Genomic DNA, 17,345 nt, shown 5'->3' on the forward strand with positions numbered 1-17,345 from the left:
CTCTTAAACCTATGACAGTACCTATTCTGCTCTATTCTTTGTTCTGTATTCCCCAAAACTCTATAAAAAGGAAATTGTTCTTTTCCTTGGGGTCTTTGGCATAAACAAAGGACCCAATTATTGACAGGTAGCATACCCCTGCTAATAAATGTTACCTTTTTCAAAGATCTACCTCAGCTTAAACTTTTATTAAATGCCAATTACAATTCCCTATAAGGATATGAACAATTTACAAAACAAAAAATGCAAATTATCAAAAGTCATCTGAAAAAAATTTCAAAATCATCAAGAATTAGAAAAATACAACTTAAAATAATAAAAACCAGAAAAAAGTAGAGGTAGCTAAAATAAACTAATAATAAATGGCAAGAAAATAATACTTTGAAGTTTTTGAAACTTTACATACAATATTTTATTTAACCTAACAATCTTGTAAGGTTAAGTACTACAGAATGAAAAATACCATAACTAAAGGAGCAGATGTGTCAAAAAATTCTCTTAGGAACATATGAAAGATTGTCAACACCTCTTTTACTATGAAAATTATTTTGCTATTCTATATGCTTTGCATGGTAATTCATAAGAGGATGCTTGACAGCAAATAATGACATTATTTACAAAAAAGAGTAAATTTTTTTATTTGTTCCAGTAGAAAACAGGACTATTTCATTTCCTTCTTTGCATCACTAGCAGAAAGCACTCTGGCACATAATAGGTGCTTAATGAATACTTGCTTGCTTGCTTGCTTATTGACCATAGTGACCTATTTTAAACAATTATAGAAACTCATTTAATTGTAGCACTGAACTTAAATTACTACCCCATTTTGATATTAGCAATATCAAAAATCTATTTCTACATCACAATTACATTCATGGCTCCCTTTATACCTCCTAGAATTTGGTCCAACTGTATGAAATGCCATTTGAGTTCTTTAATTATCTATTTTCTGGTGATCTTGAGATTTTTAAAAATCTTCATTTTCATTTTTGTTTCTTAAGCATTATCACAAACTTGTGCTACTTCGATGTGGCTCCTCTTGTTTGGAGCAAAATTTGTCCCAATAAGAAGGATCTTCTGGTGTCAAAGGAATAACAGATGCTACCAAATCTTCAAATGTCAAAAAAGTGAACTGTGACATATTTAGCTCAGGATGGTCTTCAGAAAAAACCTAAAAATATGAAAATGTTTATGCAACACTATTTAAATCTGTGCTATCTTAAAATCTATTTTATGGTTAAGAAATAACAAGACAAAATCAGAAGCTGAAAACACTAAATTCAACTTCATATATTGAGACTGTATTAGAACTTCAAGAATTATTATATATCAAACATAAAAAAATGCAAAATGTGAAGATAAAGCAACAAAATTCATTTAATTACAAAAAGAGAGGAAATGTTTCCTGAACATTTATCTTAGAAATCTCTGAGACACAGACCTAACAAATGGAATTCCAGATGGCCTTACTTTATTATGCAGTGAATATAGAGTCAAAGTTTAAAAATCTGAGAGAAACAGGATACTCAAATTAGGGCATCTCTAGAAGAAAATTTCTCATGAGATAACTTTTACTATGATGACAATGCTACTTTGTCATTGGACATTATCTATTTTACCCCAATCTTTCTCCCTCCTTCCCTTGTTAAGAAGATTATAAACTTCTTGAAGGCATAGATTGTATCATTTTTCATCATTGTATATGTAGCACTTGAATGCCCAAAGTGCTAAGGACATGTTTGTTTAACTGAGATGACTTGAAGAGCACTAAAAAAATTAGTAATGGAATGGAAAAGAATAGCTGGGAAACTTAGTTCCATAACTGCATTATATCAATAGTCCTAAGTCGTCATTGCATTTAATATAGTAGTGTTTGTAATAATTTCAGAACTTGCATTCCCAATAAATATTTTATTATTTCTACTCAATATTAGATTTGCCTACTCTCCACCCAGTTTCTATTAAATGGTTATTATGATCAAAACAGCCAAGTCACTAAATTAGAATTCACATCTATAGGTATTAAAATGTGAGTTACTCTAATAGATTAATTAACATTTTAAAGCAATAAAGTACATATATTCAAATATGAATTACTTGATAAAAATTCTATTTAAAATTCTTGATTAAAGTTGATCAGAAGCATTAAGAATGAAACTTAATGGGAAAAAAAATCTATAATTATATTATATACTCAACTTGATAGAAACCAATTATTTGTTCCCATAACAGAATAAAAATCAATGCTAACTGATGCTGTTTAAAGTTGTGTAAAAAGAATTTAATATCTTACTTGTGAATTCTGTGGTCTTAATCCATCTGGTTTCTTAAGAGCAACTGCAATATGATGGTACTCATCCAATCTGCTTTCCTAGAAAAGGCAAATAAATACATCTTATTGCAGGTTTAAAGTTGTATATGCTTTTTTTTTTTTTTAATAGTGTACTATATTGTACTACACTAATAATATTATTACTGATCAATGTAACTCATTTAACTATGATAAAGCATACTACACATTTTGTAGACAAAATCAAAATTCAAAATCCTGATGTGTTCAGAATTTTTTAAATTTCTACACATCATACTGAAAGACAAAGGGCTTAAATTAAAAGCAGCAGATGTTGAAATTGTAAGAGGAAAAAACTAGAATAACAAAAGAAAACTGCTAAAAATGAAATAGAACTTTCAATTTAGAAAACCTTTTACTAAAGCATTAGTCTATAAAACTTTCAATTTAAATATAAAAATATTATTTTTAAAAGTACAAAGATTTTTTATGCTTCATCTTCCTTCTTTTCATTTAATATTTTCTTCTCTCTTACCATCTATATATATAATATCTGAAATGAGAAACAAAGGGAAAGAGGCTTAAAAAGAAAAATTATATGGCTGTCTGTTTTTAAACAAGATAGAAAATTATCACATATTATTAGCAATAAAAAGTAAAAGTTCATAAAAGACTACAAATTAACTATTTAGTTTTATTGTTTAAAAGGTCAGTATAGACTATACTAAAAATGAAAAACAATAATTGTTCAAATTGAGAGATATGTACAAAGCTGAGTTTTCATATGCCTAGTTCATATAAAGAATATCTTAGCAGGCATCAACAAACAAAAAAAGGCAAATGCTTTCAAATGTGGTTGTATAATTAGTAATTAATATTAAATAAATTGTCTAAGTGTTGCATGACAATTATCTATTGCTGCTGGAGTATCTTTTGAACTGAAAATAAATATGAGATATTTCTGAAAAAAAAAATTTGGTTTTAGAAAATTTGGAATAAGGTAAGCAATCTTTTGAAAATTTTAACTAAAACATTGTTTTAAAAAAAGTGTAATGACAGACAGATTTGTTTTCACTAGAAATACATGTGCAGAATTATTCAAACCAGCAATTCTTATATATCTACTATATATTTTATATAAAGCAATTGTTTAAAATAATGTCCAGCTTATCTTCACTATGTGTACTAAAAATACCTCATCCAATTCATATATTTTTCCTTATCTCCATTGAGACCTAAGATACAATTATATTTTGATGTCCAAAATCAATTTCATCTTGTCAGAGACATGATGAAATTTTAAAGAGCAAAAGCAGAGAGGATATTATTCAATGACTGTTATTAACCCAAGGAGGTCATATTCTACTTTGTTACAAGTTGCAATTTTCCAGTGTTAACTGCTACTGTACACTCCCACTGTCACTGTACAAAAGGTTGAAATGAAAAGCATTAAGGCCTATATTTTCAAAGATCTCTTTTTCCAATCAGGTGATTTTATGCCCATAAAAAGCTGTAGATACTAAAAGTGAAATTGAAATTGGCCTAAAATAATCTTACTTACTTTGCCAGTTTAAGCTCATTTATTTTATTCAAATACATCAAATAGTCTTGCAGGCAGCAAGGTTATTTTATTTTTTTGAAGATGATGATTAAGATTTATGTCCAAATAATCTTTTTAAATATATTTAAGATGCAAAAATATAGCTTTCTACTATTCATCAGTACTAAAAATATTAAACTGTGACAAGGACAAACAACCTTTTTTGAACAAAACTAACTTCAATATTTAGATATAACTTTAAAAATAATTTCAGGAGAACAAACATTCCATTTTGATACTTTTCCTTCATGAATGATATAGTTGATATTCATTTTAAGCCTCCTTTTAAAGATCCCCTTTCCACTTAAAGGTAAATCTTAAAGTGTTTTTACTATTAATGAAATTTCATCAGTAGCCTATGGAAAATGTAAAGGGTTTCTTTAGATATAATATTTCATCTGTTCATATTTTATAATGTAATTTAAAGTTTGCAAGGTATTTTCTTATAGAGTTGTGTTTCTAAATCTCTAAATTCATTTTTTCTGATAAGCAATGGAAAATTTCTGGAAATTCAAGAAATAGGAGATGCATATTTAAGATATGCAGGGGACAGAAAAGTAAGAATGCAATGTTTTCTCAAATAAAGCTATTTCAGATCCTAGAGGTGGTCTGGAAAAGAGTTTCATATGATGTAAACATTTTAAAAATGTCCTGTGAGAAAACTCCAATTCTGAAACATTTTTTTCTGTTTAAAGCATTAAATAGAAAATTATGTACACACACACAATCCAATTATAAAAAGTTCTTGTCATCCCATCTTCCCCCCCACGCTTTTTTTCCCTCTACACCTCCCCGTAGTAACTCCAGAAATAGAGAAACTCAGACACTTTATTATATAATCACTTGACAGCCATACACCACTCAGTCCATAGAGTACACTGATGGAATATCATATTTACTTTAACAATCAAAATCAATGTAAACTTCTTTTGAATAAGTTTTTTTTTTAATTTTAATTGTCAATGCCTAAAACAGAATTCTTAATAAATCTTTACTGATTATTAATTCATCTTATAAAACACTAAGCACCAATCACATAATACTTCTATAACTATTCTGATTCTTATATTTCTTTGTCCTCTGTTCCTTTGGAAAAATGTGACATCTTCAAAGGGTTCAAATTCCTGGAATCCAACAAGACAAAATAAATTTTTATAGCTCTCTAAATTCTTTTTCTTTTGTTTTTAAAGTATTTCTTGCATTATTTCAAGAATATTCCATTTTTGCTAACCTACAGAATAAAGATGCACCCCCACCTTTCCACCATCTCATTTAGCATAATACTATTAACAGTTTATATAGCACTTTAAGGTTTGTAATAGACTTTACAAATATCATCTCCCAATATGAAGACTGATACACGTTTTTATGGACATAGCCATCAGCAAAAACACAAAGAGCAAAATATGACCATGACTATTATTCGTCCTCAATACCTAGCTAAACAGACTGTGAATTCTGTAACTCTTAACTGTTGATTCTCATGAATACTTCACCATGGTCAGCAATTTGCTAATAATAAGCTTTTTCGCTATACTAGGGATTGTGGCAAAGAACTTATAAGCAAATCTCTTTTACACAGTGTGCTTCCTTTCTTTAGTTATTTAGAACTACTTTTTCAAGTGTATTTAGCCTTCAATTGGCATATTTCTACAAACAGCTTAATTAAAACAGCTGAACTTAGCTGTTGCCTGGCTATTGTCTTGAATAGAAACCCACTTAGAGACCTTTCTTCTCTTCCTTTCTTTTTTTTCTTCTCATGGCTAGTCATATTTTAGACACTGTCAATGGCATTTTTCTTTTTTATTAATCCCAAACTGTGACATTATGCTTTATACAGAATGGGTGATTAATAAATGTGTTCAATTTTATTGGATTAGGTAAAACAAAACAAAGCCTAACTTATTCTTCTCTAACAAGAAATCTTGAATACATATACTGAGAAGCTAAGATAGTAAGAGAAAATTTTCTTCAATAATTCTTTAATTATACTAAGTAATAAAACAAAGAGATATATATTTCCTAAAGGTGCTCAAACCTGTTATGGATAAAATCCTATGCAATATCCAATGGAAGGCTGGTTTAAAGTTGATGCCATATTCTCATTTACAGATGATGGTGTTTTAACTACACTGGTCAACCTCTGGAAAATGATATATCTCATTTTACTATAACAGATGAATAAACACCCAAAAAAGATCAGCCTAACAATGCATATAGAAAAATGCAAGCAGTTGAAAAATGCATATTGTGCAAATTATAATATGCAGTTAAAAGGACAATTGATTTAGTTACTCATCTTCAACAGGCTCTGCAGGACACTCTCTTGTGCTCAGAATTTAATAGGAAGAACTGAGTAGTTAAGTCACATTCGAAAAGTCATAGACCCATTCCCAAACTTATATTTTATCATTATTATTCTCCCAATAATGCAATGTGGTTGTAAATTATGAAACTCTAAGATATTAGAAGAATTAAAATTGTAAATTATCCAATTACATAGTTTGAATAAAATCTCTAAAGATTATTTGCATAATACTACACATGTGCCTTTCTAATGAGGTGTAAGAGTGAGGAAGAAGGGAGAGAATCTAGAAATTTTAAAAACTGTTTTTCATGTAACAGGAAAATAAAAATATTAAATATGAAAAAAACAATTACTTACATACAAGGAGTAATTTAAAATCATCAAAGTGACTAGCAATCAAGGAGAACTAAAGGATATGTAAGGAGAGAAAAGCTTAATGACTGATTTCTCATATCCATATACATTTAGAGTAAACCCTCAAGTATAGTATATATATTCTGTTCAGATGATTTATAGAAAGACATGAGTAAGAAATACTTCAGATGAGAAGAACTCAGATTCATAAAAGTACTTGGAGAATTCCAATAGTTAGAGAAGTGTGAACTTTAAAAAGATTCCTCTGTATAAACTATTTGGGAATCTATCTGCCAAGGGAAAGTCAGGAACTATATGAACAAAACTACAAAAAAACTTTTCACACAAATTAAGTCAGGTCTAACCAATTGGAAAAATATTAAGTGCTCTTCGATAGGTCGAGCAAATATAATAAAGACAATGCTACTTAAACTAATCTATTTAATTAGTGCTCTACCAATCAGATTCCCAAAAAACTATTTTAATGACCTAGAAAAAAAAAACAACAAAATTCATCTAGAAGAACAAAAGGTCAAGACTTTCAAGGGAACTAATGGAAAAAAAAAAAAAATCAAATGAAGGTAGCCCAGCTGTACCAGATCTAAAACTATATTATAAAGCAGAAGTCACCAAAACCATTTGGTATTGGCTAAGAAATAGACTAGTTGATCAGTGGAATAGATTAGGTTCAAGGGACAAAATAGTCAATAACCTTAATAATCTAGTGTTTGACAAACCCCAAAACCCCAGCTTTTAGGATAAGAATTCACTGTTTAACAGAAACTGCTGGGAAAATGGAAATTAGTATCCCAGAAACTAGGCATTGACCCACACTTAACACCGTACACCAAGATAAGGTCAAAATGGGTTCATGATCTAGGCATAAAGAATGAGATTACAAATAAATTAGAAGAACATAGGATAGTTTAGCTCTCAGACCTGTGGAGGAGGAAGGAATTTGTGACCAAAGAAGAGCTAGAGATCATTATTAATCCCAAAATTGAAAATTTTGATTATATCAAATTGAAAAGCTTTTGTACAAATAAAACTAATGCAGACAAGATTAGAAGGGAAACAATAAACTGGAAAAAACATTTTTACAGTCAAAAGTTCTGATAAAGACCTCATTCCCAATGTATATACAGAATTGAATCTAATTTCTAAGAAATAGAGCCATTCTCCAATTGATAAATGGTCAAAGGATATGAACAGATAATTCTCAGACAAATTGAAACTTTTTCTAGCCATATGAAAATATGCTCCAAGTCATTATTAATCAGAGAAATGCAAAATATGACTCTGAGATACCACTACACACTTGTCAGAGTGGCTAGGATGACAGGGAAAGATAATGCTGAATGTTGGAGGGGATGGGGGAAAACTGGGACAATGATACATTATTGGTGGAATTGTGAATACATCTAGCCATTCTGGAAAGCGATTTGGAACTATGCTCAAAAAGCTATCAAACTGTGGATACCCTTTGATCCAGCAGTATTTCTACTGGGCTTATATCCCAAAGAGATCTTAAAGAAGGGAAAGGAACCTGTATGTGCAAGAATGTTTGTGCCAACCCTCTTTGTAGTGGCCAGAAACTGGAAACTAAGTGGATGCCCATCAGTTGGAGAATGGCTGAATAAATTGTGTTATATGATTATTAGGGAATATTATTGTTCTGTAAGAAATGACCAACAGGATGATTTCAGAAAGGCCTGAAGAAATTTACATGAACTGATATTGAGTGAAATGAGCAGGACCAAAAGATCATTGTACACTTCAACAATACTATATGATGATCAATTCTGATGGACATGACCCTGTTCAATAATGAATAGAACCAGCTATACCCAGAGAAAAAACTCTGGGAAATGAGTGTGAAATACTACATAGCATTTCCAATCCCTCTATTTTTGTCCACCTGCATTTTTATTTCCTTCTCAGGTTAATTGTACATTATTTCAAAGTCCAGTTCTTTTTGCGCAGCAAAGTAACTATATGGATATGTATACATATATTGTATTTAACATATACTTTAACATATTTAATATGTATTGGTCTACCTGCCATCTAAGGGAGGGGGTGGGAGGAAGGAGCGGAAAAGTTGGAACAAAAGGTTTGGCAATTGTCAATGATGAAAAAAATTACCCATGCATATATTTTGAATAAAAAGCTATATAAATAAAAATAAAAAGATTCTTCCTCCTTCAAGTGACTTCCCTGACTTTGAGACACAGAAAACAATATAAGATAAAGCATGGAAAACAAACATTCCTACTCATGAGACTGTGGTATAAAAACATTTAAAAGTTAGGGCCAATAGAGCAGCCAGGTGATGCAGTGGATAGAGCACTAGCCCTGAAGTCAGGAGGACCTGAGTTCAAATCTGGCCTCAGACACGTAACACTTCCTACCTGTGTGACCCTGGGCAAGTCATTTTACTCCAATTGTCTCAGCAAAAAAAAAAAAAAAAAAAAAAAATTAGTGCCATTGTAAATATATATATATATATATTTTTTTTTTTACTATGTTTTAGATACCAGAGATGAGATTTTAATCTATGTATAAAACTTCTTTCTAAGGTCTTTTCTGAAAAGTAAATTCTCCTTTTATGATGTGAGGTAAATTAAAAATGTTCTAAATGAAGTTACTAACAACCAGAACCTGAATGTATATTTCTCCAAGAAATAAATTGCCAGTGAGCAAATTGTCCCTGATATTTATTATTCATATTGGTTGAAGATGTAATTGGTTTGACAACAAATTGTTCATTATAAAGAGTCTTTACTTTGCCAACATTTTTGGATAATATATATTTTTAACATCATCTTCAACATCAATCTTTTGCTTCTAAAAATTAAGAAAATTAAATTGATTCTATTTTGCTATTGATTTCATTCTATATCACTATCAATATTTTCTTAATTGCCTAAAGTCTTGTTTCATGTGCCTTAGAGTTAAAGTTTGGAAAATCTTTATTTTTATTATTATTATTACAGCTTTTTATTTACAAGATATATGCATGGGTAATATTACAGCATTGACAATTGCCAAGCCTTTTGTTCCAATTTTTCCCCTTCTTCCTTCCCCCCATCCTCCCTCTCCCAGATGGCAGGTTGGCCAATACATGTTACATATGTTAAAGTATAAATTAAATATATGTATATTTGTCCAAACAGTTATTTTGCTGTACAAAAAGAATCAAATTTGAAATCGTGTACAATTAGCCTGTGAAGGAAATCAAAAATGCAGGCAGACAAAAATAGGGGTATTGGGAATTCTATGTGGTGATTCATAGTCATCTCCCAGAATTCTTTTACTGGATATAATTGGTTCAGTTCACTACTGCTCTATTCTTTGGTCATAAATTCCTGCCTCTTCCATAGGTCTGACAGGTAAACTATTCTATGTTCCTCTAATTTATTTATAATCTCATTCTTTATGCCTAAATCATGAACCCATTTTGACCTTATCTTGGTGTACGGTGTTAAGTGTGGGTCAATGCCTAGTTTCTGCCATACTAATTTCCAATTTTCTCAGCAATTTTTGTCAAACAGTGAGTTCTTATCCCAAAAAGCTGGGGTCTTTGGGTATGTCAAACACTAGATTATTAAAGTTATTGACTGTTTTGTCCTTTGAACCTAATCTATTCCACTGATCAACTAGTCTATTTCTTAGCCAATACCAAATGGTTTTGGTAACCACTGCTTTATCAATATAATTTTAGATCTGGTACAGCTAGGCCACCTTCATTTGAGAAAATCAACTTTCTTATAAATCACTCAGTTTCTGAGTTAAGTTCTATTATATTTTTGCCTCAAGGAACTCTGTTATACTTGAAGAATTCAGGCATGTTCAAGGTAGTTTGGTCCACTTTCACTAAACTATTCTTGTAGATGGACTCAAACAATGAAAACACTTCTTACAATAAGATGAATAGAGGGCTGTTGCCAGCCTCCCATTCATAATTTTCCTCAAACTTATATTGCTACAGACTGTAACCAATCATATTATTTTCCCATCTATGATGCTGCCTTTTATTCTGGATGCTTCTCAAGAGAGCTCTCATTTGGCATGTTAGCTTTTCAGCTGTTTAATATAGCAAATCAGTACTTTGTCAATAAAATGATTATGCGTCAAACTTTTGGCTTCAGTTTATCTTGATTTATATCATAACAAAATAAACATTTCATTAACAACTAATTTATGAAAGGAAATTTTTTTGTCTCTGGAGGACAAAAAAGACAAAGTTATGGCTTCTACACTCATTGATGACTGCAATTTAGTACGGGAAAAGATAAAAACCAATATAGAAATTGAAAAATGTCTTTTAAGGTAATCATATAAAATGTTCGAAATGATTGAGGAGGAGAGAAATAATGCTCATAAGGAAAGCCTTCACATAAAAGGTGACATTTGATCTGTATCTTGAAGGATAGTTAAGCAGAGATTGTGAAGTAGGGAGTGGCACAGATAAGGGCAATCTAGGCAAATGAAAAACCATAAACTATTTTAGGATTGATATTCAATCAGTAAGTCAAAAATCATAGCACATCCCATGTCCCAGGCACAGTTTAGGGAAAAAAATAGTACAATTTGTTTGGGGAGTCACTGAGGGTGTAGGATTAAAGGAATATGAACAATTTAAGTGGAGTGAGAAAGCAGAAAAAAACAGACTAAAAGAGATTAAGAATACAATGATGGCAGTGAAAGTACTTAGTACAAACTTCCAGAAGTTGTAAAGTAGTTATTTTTGAAAGTGAAATGTAATATTCAAAATACATAGGGCAATTCAAATTAATATGTTCATACTAAGAATGTGAAAATTGAGAAAAAAATTGAGAAAAAAAATTTGATTTCCTTACCTCAAAAGTCCATTCTTCTTCTTCTTCTCCATCAAGTAGCATATTTGTTTCTCTATATACTTTGCCTACTTCCAGATGTAAGGGAGATATATTAAATTCGATTCTCTGTAGTTTAAATCCTATTCCAACTCCAATAGCTTTTAAGAAGCTTTCTTTTAGTGCCTAAAATATCAAAAGAATTGATGTTAAAGCAAGTGGCAGACAAAATGCTATTTCAAACAATTAAAAACTTGTAGGCCCTACATATTTGGTTCTAGGACTCCATATGACTATCCCCTAAATACACTATTACAACAAAGTGTTTTCCTGATTCTATAGAAAGCAGAGAGTTAAATATGTTCTAGACCTCATCCATAAGATTCATGAAAAGAAAAAAGTTATTTTAAAATGGTAACATATAGTATACCATATGTTTTATATCCTTAATAATGCGAAATATTCATTTTGCACCAAAATATACATCAAATGTTGTGGTATCAAATTCCATTCCCATGAAATACTATATAAAATAATAATTTCAAAACTGTAACTGATAACCCATTTAAATCAAGTAACAGTTGAACTTCTGATAACCTGAAATACTTTTGCTTCAAGTTTTTATCTGAAATAATGAGTCTCTACCATATAAATTTTGATTATCAAATTCAGAATAAAAACATACCCAATGCCTATAAAATGTATCCAGCTGGGTCCATTCATCTTCAAAGGCTTTGATTGTCTTCCATTCTCTCTCTGTAAATTGTCTATTCATAATTCGAAAGAATTCTGGAATTGAGCTTCGGCCTGCCAATTGAGAAAATATAGTATTATAGTTAATTGTCTTAACATTTTGGAAACATTTTCCAAAATGACATCTAAACATATTAACATTGTATCATATATTATTGTTCTCTATAATTTTATTACATACACGATGGCCTAATTTTTTTTAAATAGGTTTTTTTTTTTACCTTTTTCCATTATTCAAATATTCAAATTAAATAATGGAAAAAGACTGAAGAAAGGACCTTAATACATAAATAAAACATTGTAAAATGATAAATATACCAAATACTAAAAAATAATTTCTATCACAAAGATAATTATTATGAACTTAAGTCTCTACTAGAATGACATCATACTAAGTGGGTTCTTAGAAGAGAAAATAATAAGACAAATGGCAATACCTAAAATGCTTTCAATATTACGCAAAGGAAAAAGATAAAAGCTGTGGTAGCTAAAAAGTATTAGAGTGGCCATAAGTTATAAGGACATGAACCATGAAGAATAATGTTATCTTCTCATTGCTTGTTTTTGCATATAATGGAGAACCCACAAAGGCTAGCTGATATTTAACATCAACACAACTATACACTTCCAATGACTCTTATTATAAATATCCCAAACTTCTGGACAAGAAATGCTTTTAAAGGGAACCACATGCTGTTTTGAATACTATTAACAACTGAAGGAAGAAGGCTCAGAAAAAACAAATTTGAACAGTGAATAGCTGATAGTGAAAAATAGAAGTAAATGAGATGCAGAAAAAAAGGATATTGGTGGATAAGCCCAGTAATTCACAAAAGAAAATATGCAGAAAGAATTATAATAACAGCTGCACCTATGTCTAGACATAAATATATGAATTAAAAGTATTAAATTAGATTATTAAAAACCTTAATTCAAGAAGTTAAATGTCTTCAGATTTGATATGATATAATTAGAACTAAAACATCTTAGCATAAGAGTATACATTATTCAAAAAAAAAAATTTAAGTGTAGTGCTATAGAGTTATAGAGTAAGAGCATATATTTTGGAAGAGAGTATCTTAATAATTCAGAAAAAAAATATGATTAGGTTAACAAAGTGTAAAATTATATAGAGGAATTAGACTCAAGAGTCGTCGAAATTTGTCATTAATTGATTTAGATATAAGGAGTGATACGAGGAGCAAATTAGGAAAGCAAAGTATGGTTTGTCTGATTTTAGGAGAAGGAAGGAATTTATGATCAAATAAGAACGAACATTATGAAAGGAAAATGGATAATTCTGATTATATTAAATTTAAAAGGGTTTGCACAAACAAAACTATTTCAGCCAAGATTTGAAAGGAAGCAGAAAGGTGAGAAATACTTTTAATAGCCTATTTAATAAAGACTTCATTACTAAAATAAATAGAGAATTAAGCCAAATTTATAAGGATACAAGTCATTCTCCAATTGATAAATTGGTCAAAGGCCATGAACAGACAATTTTTAGATGAAGAAATTTAAGCCTCTATAGTCAAATGAAAAACTGCTCAAAATCATTACTGATTAAAGAAATACAAATTAAAATAACTCTGAGGGATGACCTTACACCTATCAGATTGGCTAAGATCACAGGAAAAGATAATGAAAAATGTTGGAAGGAATATGGGAAAACAGGCACATCAATGCAATATTGATGGAGTTATAAAATAATCCAGCCATTCTGCAGAGCAATTTGAAACTATACCCAAAGGACTACATACCATTTGATCCAACAGTGTCTCTACTGGGTCTATATCCCAAAGAGATCACAAAAAAAGGGAAAAGGACCCATGTGCAAAAATGTTTGTAGCAGCTTTTCTGTGTGATAACAAGGATTTGGAAACTGAATGTATGCCTGTCAATTGGGGAATAGTTGAATAAGTTATGGTATATGAATGTAATGGAATATTATTGTTCTATAATAAATGAACAGGTTGATTTCAGAATAGCTTGAAAAAACTTACATTCACTGATGCTGAGTGAAGTGAGTAGAACTAGGAAAACATTATATACCATAACACCAAGATTATTTGATGATCAAGTATGATAGACTTAGCTCTTCTCAGCAATATAGTGATCCAAGATAATTCCAAAAGACTTGGGTAAGGAAATGCCTTCCACATCCAGAGAGCGAACTATGAAGACTGAATGTGGTTCAAAACATAATATTTTCACCTTTTTTTTGTCTGCTGTTTTCCTCATTTTCCCCTTTCTTTTGATTTTTCTTTCACAACACGACTAATATAGGAATATGTTTTAAAACACTGTACCTGTAAAACCTATAAAAGACTGCTTGCTATCTTGGGGAAGGGAGAGGTGGGGAGAGAGGGAGAAAATTAATTGGAACTCAAAATCTTACAAAAATGAATGTCTATCTTTACATGTAAACATGGGAAAATATAATCATTCTGAAATTAAAAAAAAAAAAAAAGAAAAAAGAAACTTGTGAATTATTGAAAAACAAAAAACTCCAAGGAAGAAGAAAATATGGAGGTCTAAAGAGATCAATATGAATTGCGCATACATGAGTAAGTATGGTTAAAGAGGAGAAAAGCAGAGTGAGAGATAGGTAATAGGATTAGCTCAAAGCTTTAGCATTCTATGGAATAATATCATAAGAGAAATATCAGAAATAATTAAGTGCTGCTTGAAGCCAAAATCTTATTACGGACATTGAAAAATCTTTCTAAAATTTTCCTTTAATAATTATTAACAATCTTCCCTCAGGTCATACTGTCCCATTTCAGTCATTCTCAACATTCACCAATCACCATAAGTATCACATTCCTCATCCTATACTGCCTGATCTTATATTGTATTCCCCTTAAGCTCTCCCTTTGCTTTAAACCCTGAACTTCCCACTCCACTTAAACCTTCCATTATGGACTCTGGAATGTCTGGTCCATGGGCAACAAAATTAATTTTCATCTTAAATTTTTTCCTTGTTCACTGTCTTTTGGCTCCCACTCAAATATACAGCTTCCTTGTGATGACACAGTATCCCTGGCTACACTATTTAGTAATCCCTGTTCTTTTACTTATTCCTTTCCATTTGATCTCCACTGATAGTTTTCAGTCCCCCCCTCCAAGATTCAGTAACCTTTACTCCTTAGAGGTTCACTCAATTCATATCTGCCAGTCAATCAACATTTTGATAACTATTGCCCTTTTTTCCTCAATGTGTTCAATGCTAGACTCAGTCTTTCTCTTTCTTGACTCCTATACTCCCACTAGGGAACTTCAACATATATATACTGATACTCCTTCAAACACTAACTTTACAATTCCTCAAATTGCTAATTTCTCATGTTCTATTCCTCCACCTCAACTCAGCCACAAACAATAATAATGATGATGGTCATACTTTCAATCTTGCCTTCAACAAAAAGCACTCCACTACAATGTCTTTGAACTTTGAATCCTTTTATCTTGTCACAATCAAGTCATGACACCTCTCCCCCTCTGTCTCACAACTCCAAATCCAGTTGTGATTTCATATTAACATCTCCAATCTTTCAATCTCTCAATTCTTTCCCAGATTACTGCTGGGCACTAGCTACACTCTCCTGTCTATTCATCATCTTGACCCCTCAGGAAAGCAGTTCATCTCCCTGCTGACTGCCTTCTCTTGAGTTCCTTATTCCCTTGTCATATTGCTGATCTTACCTGATTGAGCTTCAGTCTTGAATCACTCAAACCATATGATGCCTTTGTTCCTTCACATGTGTGCACATGGAAAAAAATCATGCAACTGTCAGACTAGTTTACATAAATTCAAGTGGGATCTCATTACTGCAAGGCAATCCTTCTACAAATTCTAATTAAATCATTATTCCATTTATCACATTGGTTCATTCAAAGTTTTTCATTTTGTAAATTTCCCACAGCAACTCCTTCCCAACTAAGCAGAAAATTTTGCTTCATATTTTACTGAAAAAAAATTGAAGTCACTTGCCAGGAACTTTTCCTCCTCATTTCACATTGCAAAGATGTCTTCTGCCATTACTTGCCATCTCTATCTCATATGAAAATGTGGTCCTTCTCTTTGCTAAATCTAACCTCCCAACTTATTTCATTCATTCTGTCTTCAGCAAATTGGTCACTCAATCATCACTACTCTCTCACTTATTTTCAAGCTCTCTGTCAACTAGGTGCATTCTTCCTGATTCTTCTCTAACTTCAAAAAATCTTCCCTTCAACCAACAGAAACCAAGATTAAAAGGAAAGTACAAAGCTGGGAAAATATCTTTACAGTCAATGTTTATGATAAAACTCTCATTTCTAAAATATATAAAGAAATTTATAAGAATACAAGTCACTCCCCAATTGATAAGTAGTCAAAGGATATGAACAGACAATCTGCAGATGATGAAATTAAAGCCATCAATAGTCATATGGAAAATCTAAATCACTACTGATTAAAGAAATGCAAATTAAAACAACTTTGAGGTACCATATCATACCTCTCAAAGTAGCTAAGATGACAGAAAGAGATAAATGTTGGAGAGGATGTGGAAAAACTGAGATGCTAGTGCATTGTTGGTGAAATTGTAAACTTATCCAACCATTCTGAAGAGCAATCTGGTACTATGCCTAAAGGACTATAAAACTGTACGTACCTTTTGACCCAGCAGTGCTACTAATGGGTCTGTATCCCAAGGAAATTATAAAGGGGAAAGGATTAACATGTGCAAAAATGCTTATAGAAAGCTCTCTTTGTGGTAGCAAAAAGTTGGAAAATGAATAGATGTCCATCAATTGGGGAATGGCTGAATAAGTTGTGGTATATGAAAATAACGGAATATTATTGTTCTAAAAAAATTATGAACAAGCTGATTTTAGAAAGGCCTGGAAAGATTTACACGAACTGATGGTGAGTGCAACAAGCAAAACCAGGAATAATATATTGTACATAATAACAGCAAGAATGTGTGATGGTTAACTATGAAAGGCTTGGTTCTTCTCAGTGGTTCAGAGATCCAAAACAATCCCAATAGACTAGACTCAGTCTTTCTCTTTCTTGACTCCTACATTCCCACTAGGGAACTACTATCTGCATCCAGAAAAAAAAGAACTATAGAGATTGAATGTAAATCAACACATGGTATAGTCATTTTTTTTCCCCATGGTTTTTTATTTTACCCTAATTTTTCTCTCCCA

At 31.1% G+C, this 17,345-nt stretch overlaps 1 protein-coding gene across 2 annotated transcripts in view; it reads right to left on the reverse strand.

Moving 5' to 3' along the window:
- Positions 1 to 613: 613 nt before the first annotated feature.
- The window catches only part of AASDHPPT (aminoadipate-semialdehyde dehydrogenase-phosphopantetheinyl transferase), a 52,867-nt gene continuing 36,135 nt past the window's right edge, over positions 614 to 17,345 (reverse strand). For both annotated transcript variants that reach the window (XM_074304361.1, XM_074304362.1), the window contains exons 3-6: positions 12,076 to 12,197; positions 11,415 to 11,576; positions 2,294 to 2,371; positions 614 to 1,171 (exon numbers count right to left, since the gene is read on the reverse strand). In XM_074304361.1, the coding sequence (XP_074160462.1) occupies positions 1,007 to 1,171; positions 2,294 to 2,371; positions 11,415 to 11,576; positions 12,076 to 12,197 (527 nt within the window). In that variant the 3' untranslated portion in view covers positions 614 to 1,006. The remainder of the gene's footprint in view (positions 1,172 to 2,293; positions 2,372 to 11,414; positions 11,577 to 12,075; positions 12,198 to 17,345) is intronic.

This window comes from Sminthopsis crassicaudata, chromosome 3 (assembly GCF_048593235.1).
Source record: "Sminthopsis crassicaudata isolate SCR6 chromosome 3, ASM4859323v1, whole genome shotgun sequence".
Lineage (NCBI taxonomy): Eukaryota > Metazoa > Chordata > Mammalia > Dasyuromorphia > Dasyuridae > Sminthopsis > Sminthopsis crassicaudata.